This window comes from Haplochromis burtoni, unplaced genomic scaffold (assembly GCF_018398535.1).
Source record: "Haplochromis burtoni strain Fernald_Lab_line unplaced genomic scaffold, NCSU_Asbu1 Contig_1036, whole genome shotgun sequence".
In the NCBI taxonomy this organism is placed as follows: domain Eukaryota; kingdom Metazoa; phylum Chordata; class Actinopteri; order Cichliformes; family Cichlidae; genus Haplochromis; species Haplochromis burtoni.
The window spans coordinates 35991-48423 of NW_024583397.1; the positions used below are offsets into that span (position 1 = coordinate 35991).

General features: G+C 39.5%; 2 protein-coding genes and 1 long non-coding RNA gene across 5 annotated transcripts in view; all 3 read left to right on the top strand.

Moving 5' to 3' along the window:
• Window positions 1–703: 703 nt before the first annotated feature.
• Window positions 704–3235, top strand: LOC121811789 (von Willebrand factor A domain-containing protein 5A-like). 2 transcript variants are annotated; one of them, XM_042216397.1, is made up of 3 exons: window positions 704–837; window positions 1587–2462; window positions 2558–3235. In XM_042216397.1, exons 2-3 carry the CDS (start codon window positions 2217–2219, stop codon window positions 2909–2911), a joined length of 600 nt encoding a protein of 199 aa, XP_042072331.1. In that variant the 5' UTR covers window positions 704–837; window positions 1587–2216; the 3' UTR covers window positions 2912–3235. The 2 variants fall into 2 exon arrangements, with proteins under 2 accessions (XP_042072331.1, XP_042072332.1); XM_042216398.1 differs by having other exon boundaries at window positions 711–837; window positions 2260–2462.
• Window positions 3236–4018: 783 nt separating this feature from the next.
• LOC102303551 (von Willebrand factor A domain-containing protein 5A) overlaps window positions 4019–12433 on the top strand; it is a 30764-nt gene continuing 22349 nt past the window's right edge. Inside the window, exon 1 of the mRNA XM_042216396.1 lies at window positions 4019–4236. The gene's annotated coding sequence lies outside the window, so the exon portion shown is untranslated. The remainder of the gene's footprint in view (window positions 4237–12433) is intronic.
• LOC102303864 lies at window positions 5962–12427 on the top strand. Of its 2 annotated transcripts, none has more exons than XR_006053454.1 (6): window positions 5962–5978; window positions 6907–6995; window positions 7471–7620; window positions 7706–7809; window positions 10724–10771; window positions 11791–12427. It is a non-coding gene; the product is annotated as an uncharacterized LOC102303864 (long non-coding RNA). The 2 variants fall into 2 exon arrangements; XR_006053453.1 differs by lacking the exon at window positions 5962–5978 and adding an exon at window positions 6509–6790 and having other exon boundaries at window positions 6881–6995.

The following is a 12433-nucleotide window of genomic DNA, read 5'->3' on the forward strand; positions in this document are numbered from 1 at the left end:
TACACCAAATATTTAATAATAATTTTTTCTACCTGTTGTAGCTAAGAAGCCACCCACAGGCCCTTTGCTGACATTAATCTCCCTCCAGCAGGCGTCTGGCTGCTGATTGCTTGATGCGCCTCTGGCTATTGCACTGGGTAAGACCAGCAGTGAGGTGGAGAAATCAGTGCCTGGAAAGGTGACTTGTTCATCTTAATAAATAAAATCAAAAACTGATAATTTGCGATATTGTTATAATAATAATAATGATAATATAGCAAAATTTGAATACAAACACATGATGTATAAAAATGTATGGAACGACCAGACAACATTATGTGTGCGTTATCATTTGTTTTAATTATATAATTAGAATTGTTATATATTTGTATTGTACATTGGTATTTGAAATTTGTGTTTACCGTTGTAAACAAATAAATAGATAAATCAGAATTGTTCTCATAACATTGATAAAGTAAAGACAGCTACTGTAGCAGCTCTTTCAGAAAGACTGTTCCTTACTTTTCTCTCCCCCTTTCTGGTGATGAAATTCATACTTTGTTACTTGTTTAACACATAAAGACTATAAGAACATTTTCCCAGGTTTCCCTCTGTAGCCACCCTACAGTCTTCTGTACCAAGACTTTTAAACGCAGGGTTCAGGTCCTGATGACTGTGTTCTCAGAGCTAAGGCTGCGAAAAAAGCTCCACCCACATCACAACAAGTAAGTGGAGAATATCAGATAGAGGTGACATATCAGTTGAGTCTGTGCTGTGTGAACACTTTGGCCTTTAATATTTACAAACGGGGACGGCAGTAAACCATCTGACATCTGACACACATGTCGGGCTTTAGAGGTAAGCTCCTACCGTGCATTTATTTAAGCAGCCTGATCAGTTGCTGCTCAGCAACACATTACTGCACACTGACACGGAAACCTTAAAACTAAGGATAGCAACCTGGATGCTGTCACATTGAAATTCTTTATTAATTTTGTTTATATGTTTTTATCGTAATATAAAGAAATGTGGTTGTGCTGCAACAGACAACCGCATTTACAGAGAGACATCTGTGTGTGTGTGTGTGTGTGTGTGTGTTGGGGGGGGTGGTGGTTGGGGTGTTGCTCTTTATTTTTAATTCGATGATGCAAACAACAGGAAGAACTAAACCGGAAGGTGCTTCAGGCTAGCTGTTACCTGTCATCAAAACAGTGGTATGCGGTGACGATTCCGCCCACCTCACCCACCACACATACACATAAGAAAAACACATTCCTCCACCATGTAACAATTTCACAACATAAATTGGACCAGTTTAAAGCACTATTTATGCTGCCTGTCTGCTTTCAAACACAGACATCTTAAGCCTAACTAAATATCTACTATAATACCAAGAGTATTCACTGTTAGCTGACAATGCTGACAAGTGATTTTCAAACCATTCCCTTAGGAAAAGAAACAAGAAAACAAAATGAAAACACCTCACTATAAAAAAAACTGTATGACTGGAAAACTGTGCATAAGTAATCAAATTAATAATGCAATTAAAATTTAACTAACTATTAAGATGTTCGTATTAGCATTAAAATAATGTTCTTGGTTCACAGGTACAAGGATGAACTTCTCCAGTCTGCTAACTCTCTAAAAGGAACGAGGAACTGATTCAAAGAGACTTCTGTTTTCTCTCTGACCACGTTTGGATTTTGTAATATTTTAATGTAACTGGTTACTGGTTATAATGGCACATAATATCTTGCTTCACATATTGTTTGTGATAGAGATAATATCTAATTAAACACAGTATTTGAAAAGAGGGACAAATAGCAGAAATACAGTCTGCAATGTCATACATTTCGTGTTTGTCTTTGTGTAGTTCTTAAAAACATGAAAAATTAAAGTATAAAAACTCAGAACTACAAAAATCTAGTCTTTCATGTTAATTCAGTTTGAATAATATTACTATTGAATAGTCAAATGAAAGTCTGTTTAAATTAAATGTAACTTCCAGAATAAACATTAAAGAAAGTGTCTTATATAGTTAACACAGTCAAAGTTATGATTCAACTCAAAAATCCATGAAGGATGAAAGCGGTCTTAACAACATTATACCAGTCCTCATGTTCTGTATTGTAAATAATCTTGGATTGAGTTTTTTTTTTTTAAGTATCAGCTTGGTAAACAGGTAGAATTTCCTTGTAAAAAGAAGAAATAATCCACGAGTCAACTCTTTGTAAAACATGTTTAGTTTATGTATTCATGGTGATTCTGTATTACTGTCAGTTCCTCTGAAGAGCATTGAGGTGGAGCTGGAGGTGAGGGACCATGTGGCTACAGTGGTCTCCACCCTGAACTACGAGAACAAGAAGAACAAACCATTAGAGGCTGTTTTTGTCTTCCCTCTGCCTGGAGACGCTGCTGTCTGTCATTTCAGTGCTAAGATCGGACAGACACAGATTGTAGCTGAGGTGAAGGAGAAACAGAAGGTGAGCTGGACAGTAAATATAACCTGATTATTGTTATTTTTAATCTTACTTATAAACACAGTGAATGTCACTGACATGTGTCACCTGTCCTTCAGGCTCGTGAGGAGTATGATGATGCTCTGAGCTCGGGTCAGCAGGCCTTCCTATTGGAGGAGAGTGATCAGAGTCCAGATATATTCTCTCTGAGTGTGGGCAGTCTGCCTCCAGGAGAGAGCGCCTCCATCAGGTTGGAGTATGTGACTGAGCTGGCTGTGCAGGCTGATGATGGTCTAAGGTTCTGTCTGCCTGCTGTGCTCAACCCTCGATTCAATCCTCAAATATCGGGGTATGAAAAACACTTGACACTAGCAGAAACCCTCAAATTCAAACATGTAAAAGGTTTCATAACTACATATGTGGAAATAAGTAAGATATTACATGGAATTATTTACATGTTAACCGAAAAATAACTACTGTAAGTCATTCCATCTCAAATTGGACAATTTGTAGAATCTTTTCTGCTTGATTGTCACTGATTTGAATAAAATTTTTATGATACAAAATTTGAGCAGCTATAATTATTGCAGTCAAAATTTTGTTTTATAACTAAAATACTTTTCAACATACATATTTTTGAAAAATGACTCGTGCACCTACTTAAATGGCATTTTTTTCATACATTGAAACTGCAGCAATGTTTGAACATGAAGGTTGATTCTGTTCATCTGGTTGTAGCGTTTTCAGCGAGAGAAACGTTTCATCACTCATCAAGACTTCTTCAGTCTCACCTGACTGCAGGTTTCCCCAATCTTATTGACAGTACATTTGCATAATGACTGAAACCAGCACCACTGAAGGAACAATGGGCTGGGAGGTCAGTTCCTTCATCATGATTATGCAAATTCTCATGACCACTGATCAACAGCTGAAGTCTGAAGAAGTCATTTTAATGAGTGACGAAACGTTTCTCCCACTGAAAACGCTACGTCCAGATGAACAGAATCAACCTTTAGAGATTTACTTACCTGGATGACTGAGAATGCATCAAGATCTCTGAACATTAATATCTAAAAGATGTTTAAAAATAAAAGCCAGTATATGTGTATACTGGTCTTTCTTACTATCAAAACAAATCAGAATCTATACTCTTGGACAAATATAAACATGTACTGTCTAAAAGAAAAAATTCTGTCAAAACAGATTTAGCTGAAATGTTTATGATATAAAGTTGGAATATATATAATGAATCTTATAAAATTATTGTAAATTGTTTAAATGCTCTGTCAACCCACTTCCAGGCACATCCATCCATCCATTCGCTTCCGCTTATCCTTTTCAGGGTCGCGGGGGGCGCTGGAGCCTATCCCAGCTGTCATAGGGCGAAAGGCGGGGTACACCCTGGACAGGTCGCCAGTCTGTCGCAGGGCCAACACACAGAGACAGACAACCATTCACACTCACATTCACACCTAGTGGCAATTTGGATTAATCAATTAACCTATCCGCACAAGCTGCATGTCTTTGGACGGTGGGAGGAAGCCGGAGTACCCAGAGAGAACCCACGCAAACACGGGGAGAACATGCAAACTCCACACAGAAAGACCCCGGCCTGATGGTGGAATTGAACTCAAGACCTTCTTGCTGTGCGGCAACAGTGCTAACCACCGTGCCACCGTGCTGGTCAAACTGGCTGCAGGACACAAGTTTGACAGAGATGTTGAACTGCTGATTTATTACAAAGATGCTCACCAGCCCACTGCTGTGGTGGAGGCAGGACAGGCCTCTGCTGAGCCGGGTGAGTGAAAATGAGTGAAGTTGTTTGCTGCAATTTGTTGGAATAAACAGTAAAAACTGCTTTGCGTCATTTTTCTGTCCCTTTCATTTTTCAGGCACTCTGATGGGTGATCCAGTGGTGATGGTGAGTTTGTACCCTGAGTTCCCCCAGTCTGTGATGTCTTCAGGGACGTCTTGTGGAGAGTTTGTGTTCTTAATGGATCGATCTGGAAGTATGGGCTATCAGTAAGAGTGAGCAGGAGGAAACTCATATGAGCTCTGCCAGGGTATCCTTAATACGTTATTACAGTCATAACATCTTTAATAGTGTCCCTCTCCGCTCTGCTGCTCCTGTTAAAGAACTTACCAATGTGCTGCTATTTCAACATTTACAGTTTTGGGTCCAGTTATGAACACATCTTCCTGTGAGTCTCTCCCTCGTATCAGTCAGCCCAACAAAAGACTTTCTGTTTTTGGTATGAAGTGCATGTAATTGTGTACTGATATTTATGTGAGGGCAGTAAGAGTGTGGAGTATAGCCAAGAGACCATGCAGGAGGCGCTGAAGAATGTTGATCACATGGAGGCTGATTTGGGAGGATCAGGGATGCTGGAGCCCCTCAAATATATTTACAACCAGCCTTGCATTCCCAGTCACCCTAGACAGGTAACATGCACAGTGGCTCTAATTAATTTTCTGGGGACTTCTTGTAATCATAACCTTACTGCTTGCCTAACTCTTACCTTAACCTCCTAAGACCCGAGCTCTTTCATGGCATGCATTTTTAATTTCTCTTTATTATTTGGGCTGATTGGATGTAAAAACTGATGAATGTAAAAACAAAGACATATCTTTTTACCTGATTTTGCTCTACAAGAGCCTGATAGTCACATACAAGGACATTCGTTTTCGCAGTTTTGGCAGTATGGCCTCGTAAGTGGTATCAGGCCCTTGTAGAGCAAAATTGTGTATTGTGGTCTAGACAACCCAAAATGTCATGTCCACATATGTGGATGCCAAGTCCTAGGAAGTTAAAACAACCATTTTAGATTAGATTAGATTAGATAGAACTTTATTAATCCCTCGGGTGGGTTCCTCTGGGAAATTCGATTTCCAAAAAAGCACAGCACCGACAGAAGTTACAGAGTTACAGAATATTATATATATATATACACACACACACACACACACACACACAACACAAACACACACACACACACACACACACACACACACACACACACACACACACACACACACACACACACACACACATATATAAATACAGAGACAATATAAATAAAATATACGAAGGGGATAAATAGAATAAATAGGAATAAAAAATAAAAATACAAGTGAATTGCACATTTCAAGTATTGAGTCTATTGCACTGTTGACTATTTACAAAAGTATTGCACAAAAGGTATTGCACAGTGAGGTGAAGAGGCACTACAGCTTAGTTGTTCCCCCCTCCTTTGTCCTCCTGTTTCCCCTCCCTCTCCCCTCCAGAGAGGAGTTAAACAGTCTGATGGCGTGTGGGACAAAGGAGTTTTTAAGTCTGTTAGTTCTTGTCTTTGGGAGAAGCAACCTGTCACTGAACAGACTCTTCTGGTTGTTAATGGCCGTGTGCAGAGTGTCCAGCTTCATGCCGACCACAGAGCTAGCCCTCCTGATCAGTTTCTCCAGCCTGGATGAGTCCCTCTTTGCTGTGCTGCTCCCCCGGCACACCACAGCATAGAAAAGTACTCCAGCAACCACCGACTGGTAAAACATCCTCAGGAGCTTCCTGCTTCCTGCATTTGCCTTGGAATGTAATTACTTATGTCATTGCACATGTCTTTCTTTACATCTCCATAACAGGACTGTATAAACAGACATAATTTCTACAACATGAGTAAAACTTACATCAAACACAAATGTTCCAAGAACGAGTTGATGGTGGATTTTGCAATTTGTACCATAGTTGCATCTACTAAACATATCAGACACGTTTGAATCTCAGTGACCTCAACTTCAAGATGGAGGTCAGAGGTCAGGTTTTCAGAAAAATACTTAAAATTTGCACATCTTTATGGCCTATTTCACCTATCATGTAGTACAGGCACTATCTACTAGGAGGCTAAGAGGACTGGCAACTGCCTGTATTTTGTTGTTTCGTTTTTGTTGCAGGTACTAACTGTGCATTGTTCTTTGTGGTCAGAGGGCCCGGTGGCGCCAGTGTCCGGCAGCCCCGCTTCTGTCAGTGCGCCCCAGGGTGGCTGTGGCTACATTGTAGCTTGCCATCACCAGTGTGTGAATGTGTGTGTGAATGGGTGGATGACAGGTTGTGTAAAGTGCTTTGGGGTCCTTAGGGACTAGAAAAGCGCTATACAAATACAGGCCATTTACCATTTGCACATTACAATACAAACATTTGTGCTTCTGAAACCTAACTCAGCTCTCAGAACAAGCTGTGTGTTTCTGGATGTAATGTTATGTGCCAACTCTCCTGTCTAGCTGTTTGTCTTTACTGATGGAGAGGTGTGGGACACCAAAAAAGTGATAGATCTGGTAAAGAAGAACTCAGATTCTCACAGGTGAAACCACAAAAACAAAATTATATCTACACAATTCCCAGAATGTCCAAAATGTCCTCTATGTACTCAAAGAAAACTGTTGTATTGCAGGTGTTTCTCTTTTGGGATTGTGGAAGGGGCCAGTTCTGCTCTCATCAATGGGATGGCCAACGAAGGAGGAGGTCACGCTCAGTTCATCACAGGGACTGACAGGATGCAACCAAAAGTAAGACATTTAACACAATTAAAAGTCACATTAAACATTGCAGCAGCAGCAGCAGCAGATCCATATCTGAGATCAGACCTGGGCGATCGTGGCTCAAGAGTTGGGAGTTTGCCTTGCAATCGGAAGGTTGCCGGTTCGAGCCCTGGCTTGGACAGTCTCGGTCGTTGTGTCCTTGGGCAAGACACTTCACCCGTTGCCTACTGGTGGTGGTCAGAGGGCCCGGTGGCGCCAGTGTCCGGCAGCCTCGCCTCTGTCAGTGCGCCCCAGGGTGGCTGTGGCTACAATGTAGCTTGCTATCACCAGTGTGTGAATGTGTGTGTGAATGGGTGGATGACTGGATATGTAAAGCGCTTTGGGGTCCTATGGACTAGAAAAGCGCTATACAAATACAGGCCATTTACCATTTACCTGCAGTGAGTAAAATGTGCGTTCCAGCTGTTTGTGTATATTTGGAGAGATTTTCATTATTTTTCAGGTGATGCAGTCGCTGTGATTTGCTCTGCACCCTATTGTCACAGTCATATGGGATTTACCAAAGGAAGGGTCTGTCACTGTCCTCTCTCCACCAATCACAATACTTTTCAAGGGTCAGAGGTCACTGATTTATGCCCAGCTTACTGGACAGGTAAGAGCAGCACCTTCTCATGTTGTTGTTTAGGTATTTGATGACAGTAATTAACGTGACTTCTGACCCTGTGATTCTGTGTCAGAGCTCAGAGGCAGCAGAGGGCTGTGTGACGGTGAAGTACAGCCTGGCAGGTCATCCCTCTGAGAACCAGCTGCACTTCAGTCTCAGACCTGCAGAGGACACTGGGTAAAACAGTCTAATAATGACAGCACTGTGAGAAAGGCTACACTATTTAGTAAAATTTAGTTTGCCAATTACAAAATACCAATGTGTGCTAGTACTGATTATAAATATGATATAAACAAAAGACAGAAGAATCTCACTTCCAGCACAGGTGCAGTCATTGTTTGATTTGTCCAGCTTATCTTGGTTCTCTTTCCTTTCAGCAACGCCTGAACTTGCAGCCTGATCTCATCTAACACTTTATGATAAAATGAAACTGACATCATGCACTTTATTTTTCTGCAGATATTTCTTTCACACTAAACAAGTGACTCATTTCTCACAATAAACATTAGACTGAAACATTCACACACATGTGGTCACACACATGTGAGTGAAGTCGCAGGTGTTTTGACTGTTTGTGGTTTGCTGACTGAGTGACTGCAGTTTAGGTAATTTTATTTAAGATGCACAAAGTGCACATATCGCTGACGTCTTTTAAAAGCTGGCTTAACCAAGTACTCATTTTACTCTTTACCTCGTTTTTATGGTTTTTACATTTTACATTCTGATGACAGCATTTACTGATTTAATATTCCAGCTTTAGCCACCATCAACCAACTGGTTCATGTTTCCCTTAGCTCAAACTTCATGATTCACAAAACACAGGAATAATTAAATTATTTTAATTAAAAAATTAAAAGAAAAAGAAAAAAAATAGTTTGCAGTCTGCTATCTGTGACATCCTGCAGCTATAAGAGGCATTTCTGAAGGAACTGACAGAATCTTCCATTTATCCTACAGTATATTTATCATTGTAAAGTATTTTACGCCGTAATGCTGTAAAAAATTATATTTATCTCTGCTGATGAGTAAGAAAACACAGCAGTTACACTCCTGTGTTTAAAGATCAACCCTAATCATTGACAGTCAGAATTCTCTGCAAAGGTAAACTCTGCAGCTTGTTGTTTCAAACTGTTGACTTGCAGTTATGCATGGGGGTGCTGTCTGTGATATCCTGCAGCTATGAAGGCCATCGCTGAAGAAATGTTATGTCTGTGGTTTGTTGGTTTTGAAAGTGCTGCGGCATCAGTTGTAATAGGTTGATAGAGAGGAGCAGTTACACTCCTGTGTTTAAAGATCAACCCTAATCTGACCATTATTCACTGTAACATTGACAGTTAGAAACTGTCTGCAATGCTGTAAAACACATTAAAGTGTCATTTAATGTCATTTTATTGAGTCGTAAACACAGAATGTCTGCTGCTGATCTCAGTAAATGTAACAGGGAACCTCAATCTCTCTGTGCAAATATATAGGTGTGGGTAAACGAGGGAGGTTTGCTATAGATTTGCTGTAGATGACACTCTGTTTGAAAGTACAATAAAACTGTCATCAAAGCAGATTCTTTTTTAGGACCCTGTTTTAGTAGAATATTTACTACTTCTTTCTTTCTGTAAATGGAAGAGGAATGTAACGCTCTTAAACCGTTTGTATTGTTGTGTTTGATTATGAGTGCCTAAAGAGGAAATCATCAGGTAGGAATGTAGCTCATATTAATTTTTATTAAAAAAAATACCAATGTGCACAATGTGTTTAAAACTTTAAGACCTGAAGTTGAATAATTAAAGTTCATAAACACATCCATATATTGTACTGTATGTCTGTATCCATATATAGATTGGGTTGGACTATTATTTTGAAAGAAATAGGAATTTATATTTCTGTTCCATCTATTCTTCCATTTATTTTCTTCCACCACCAGTTGGTGAGTTGGATAGTGAGCTGTCAGTTCAGATCATCTCTTTACGCAAGTGTCCAGAATATATGGCTGCAGATCCGATGATGAGATTACAAAATTGATCATCAGCTGAAAACCTAGGATGTCCGGGTGACACATGCACTTATTGCCATTCTCATGTTAAAACATGGTGGTCATTATGGACAAAGTCTGATAACAAAACACTACTCAGGTTCAGATAAGGCAGGCTGGTCCTCCCAATCACAATGCTTCAGGTCTCTCTGTCATTGCCCACGTGAGTGTTAGGGTCAAGTCTTCCTGTAAAAAAACACCAGGGCCTCCGCCCCGATAACAGCCCTAACTTTGATTACAAAATTAATGGCAAGTTAATCCCCAAAGTTTGAGTCTGTTCATCTGGACGTAACGTTTTCAGTGAGAGACACGTTTTGTCACTCATCAAAGGGACTTCTTCAGTCTCAGCTGACTGCACGTTTCCCCAACCTTATGAACAGTACATTTTTATAATGACTGAAACTAGCACCAGTGAAGGAACAATAGGCTGGGAGGTCAGTTCCTTGATCATTAATATGCAAATTCTCATGACCATTGATCAACAACCACTGATCAAAGCTTATTGATCAAAGACCGCTGATCAGTTGCCATGAGTACCATTCACAGAGATTTGTGAAATGGCTGCAATCACAGCATTGCAAGATGGCGAAAGGCCCCCTCCTCGACTCAGATATAGTCTTTCCCTTTTCACGTAAATGGCAAGTTTGAAAGAAATCTACACTTGTCTGTTGAATTTAGACCCCTTGTAGGTAGCATTTACCTCCAAACGTTTTATTAATGTGATGGTGGATTAGACTCTATTTATGTATGAAACTAAAGAGGATACAATGGTATAAAACAGACACTAATAAATGAATGTAGTAAAATGATAGAACATTACAACTGTAGCTGTTTTCCTTCTTGTCTGCCGACTAACAGTCCACAGGTTGGGTGCTCGGACTCTGATTCGCTCTGATTCATTAAGGTGGCAAATCCACGTTAGCGCGGTGGGGCTGCATGGTGCTAACGCGTTGCCTTGGTGGATTTCTGGGCTTCTCTGCTTAGGCTGCTGCCCTCAGGACCCGATAATGGATAAAAGGATACATTTATTTTTAATACAAGTCCTCAAATATTCTTGGTTCACAGGTACGAGGATGAACTACTCTGGTCTGTTAAATCTCCAAAAGGAACCAGGTACTGATACAAAGAGACTTACGTTTTTCTAAATGAACGTTTTTCAAAATGAACGTAAGTTCATTAAATAAATGACAATCGGTCATTAAATAAATTACCATTGTCATTTATTTAATCCTTAATTGTAAAGACTCGTTGCTTGGCATGTAATATTTTGCTTCACATACTTTTGTGATAGAGAGGATAATTGTAAATAAATAAATAAAAATAAAAAATAAAAACTGGGGATAATAGTACAAATACGCGTACGAGCAGCCTACATGTGGTTGTTGTGGCTGTTCTTTCAACATCAAATTTATATTAATTTAGATATAATTTTTATACTGCTTCTGTAGGCTCTTTAGTAACATGTTTTCAGAAGGTGGAGGACATATAATGAAATAAATAACCAGTTAAAAAAAATCCCCCCCAAAACCCCACATGTACTGAACAAATACATAGGCTAATAAATTTTGTTTTCTTATGAATAGTTTGTATTCATATGTATCATGTTCATAACAACGAGCTTGATATTTCTAAACAAAAAAATATTACATTTATCAATCATGTAAATTTCCTGCACCTCTCATAGACGTCCATGCGATGTCCAGAAAAATTAGCTAGTCCAAAGTTAAAATGTTGAAAGTCATATTAACGTCTAACTTGGGTCATTGTTGGATATCCAGATTGTGGGCCTAGTTTGGATGTTGCATAGATGTCCAGAATTGGTAATGAACTGACGGACCCAATATAGACATGATCTGCACGTTTATGTTTTGCAAGTACAGTTCCTACAAAAAAACTAAATAATAAGAAAGTTATTTAAAAAATAGACTGGATAAGTTAAATATAAATATTAACAAAATTACACTTTTTCTTCTTTTTTTTGTTTTAAGTTGACACTTTGTTGGACAGAACCATGTTTAAATATCAACTTGGTTAACAAGTTTCTTTTGCTGAAATGTAAAAAGAAGAAACAAACAACCATTTTCAAAACATCTCTGACTTATGGTTTTTTGGTAATTCAGTTTGAATGTCAGTTCCTCTGAAGAGCATTGAGGTGGAGCTGCAGGTGAGGGACCATGTGGCTACAGTGGTCTCCACCCTGAACTACGAGAATAAGGAGGACAAACCATCAGAGGCTGTTTTTGTCTTCCCTCTGCCTGGAGATGCTGCTGTCTGTCATTTCAGTGCTAAGATCAGACAGACACAGATTGTAGCTGAGGTGAAGGAGAAACAGAAGGTGAGCTGGACAGTAAATATAACCTGATTATAAGTAAGACAATAATAATGGATTGGATTTATATAGCACTTTTCAAGGCACCCAAAGTACTTTACAATGCCACTATTCATTCACTCTCGCATTCACACACTGGTGGAGGCAAGCTACTGTTGTAGCCACAGCTGCCCTGGGGCAGACTGACAGATTAATCTGAAAATATTGTTATAATATCTACATAGCTAAGGAAGGCCTGGAATGTACAGCCGCTATAAATTTTATTTCACAGTCCTTAAATGTTTCTGTTTCACAGATACGATGATAAACCGCTGTGGAACCAGGTACTGATGGAAAATAAAGTCTTGTGTTTTCTCTGCATTCTCTGCATATTTACTAATTCCACACTTGCCCTGTGGACAGTCTTTATCCTTCAACCTTGGGTCCTCTACCAGAGGCCTGGGAGC

Excerpts from the sequence above, each read along its gene's own strand:
- LOC121811789 (XM_042216397.1), top strand. The coding sequence starts at position 2,217 with ATGTTTAGTTTATGTATTCATGGTGATTCTGTATTACTGTCAGTTCCT. Across the intron at positions 2,463-2,557 it reads AGGTGAAGGAGAAACAGAAG|GCTCGTGAGGAGTATGATGA; the intron begins GTGAGCTGGACA and ends CCTGTCCTTCAG.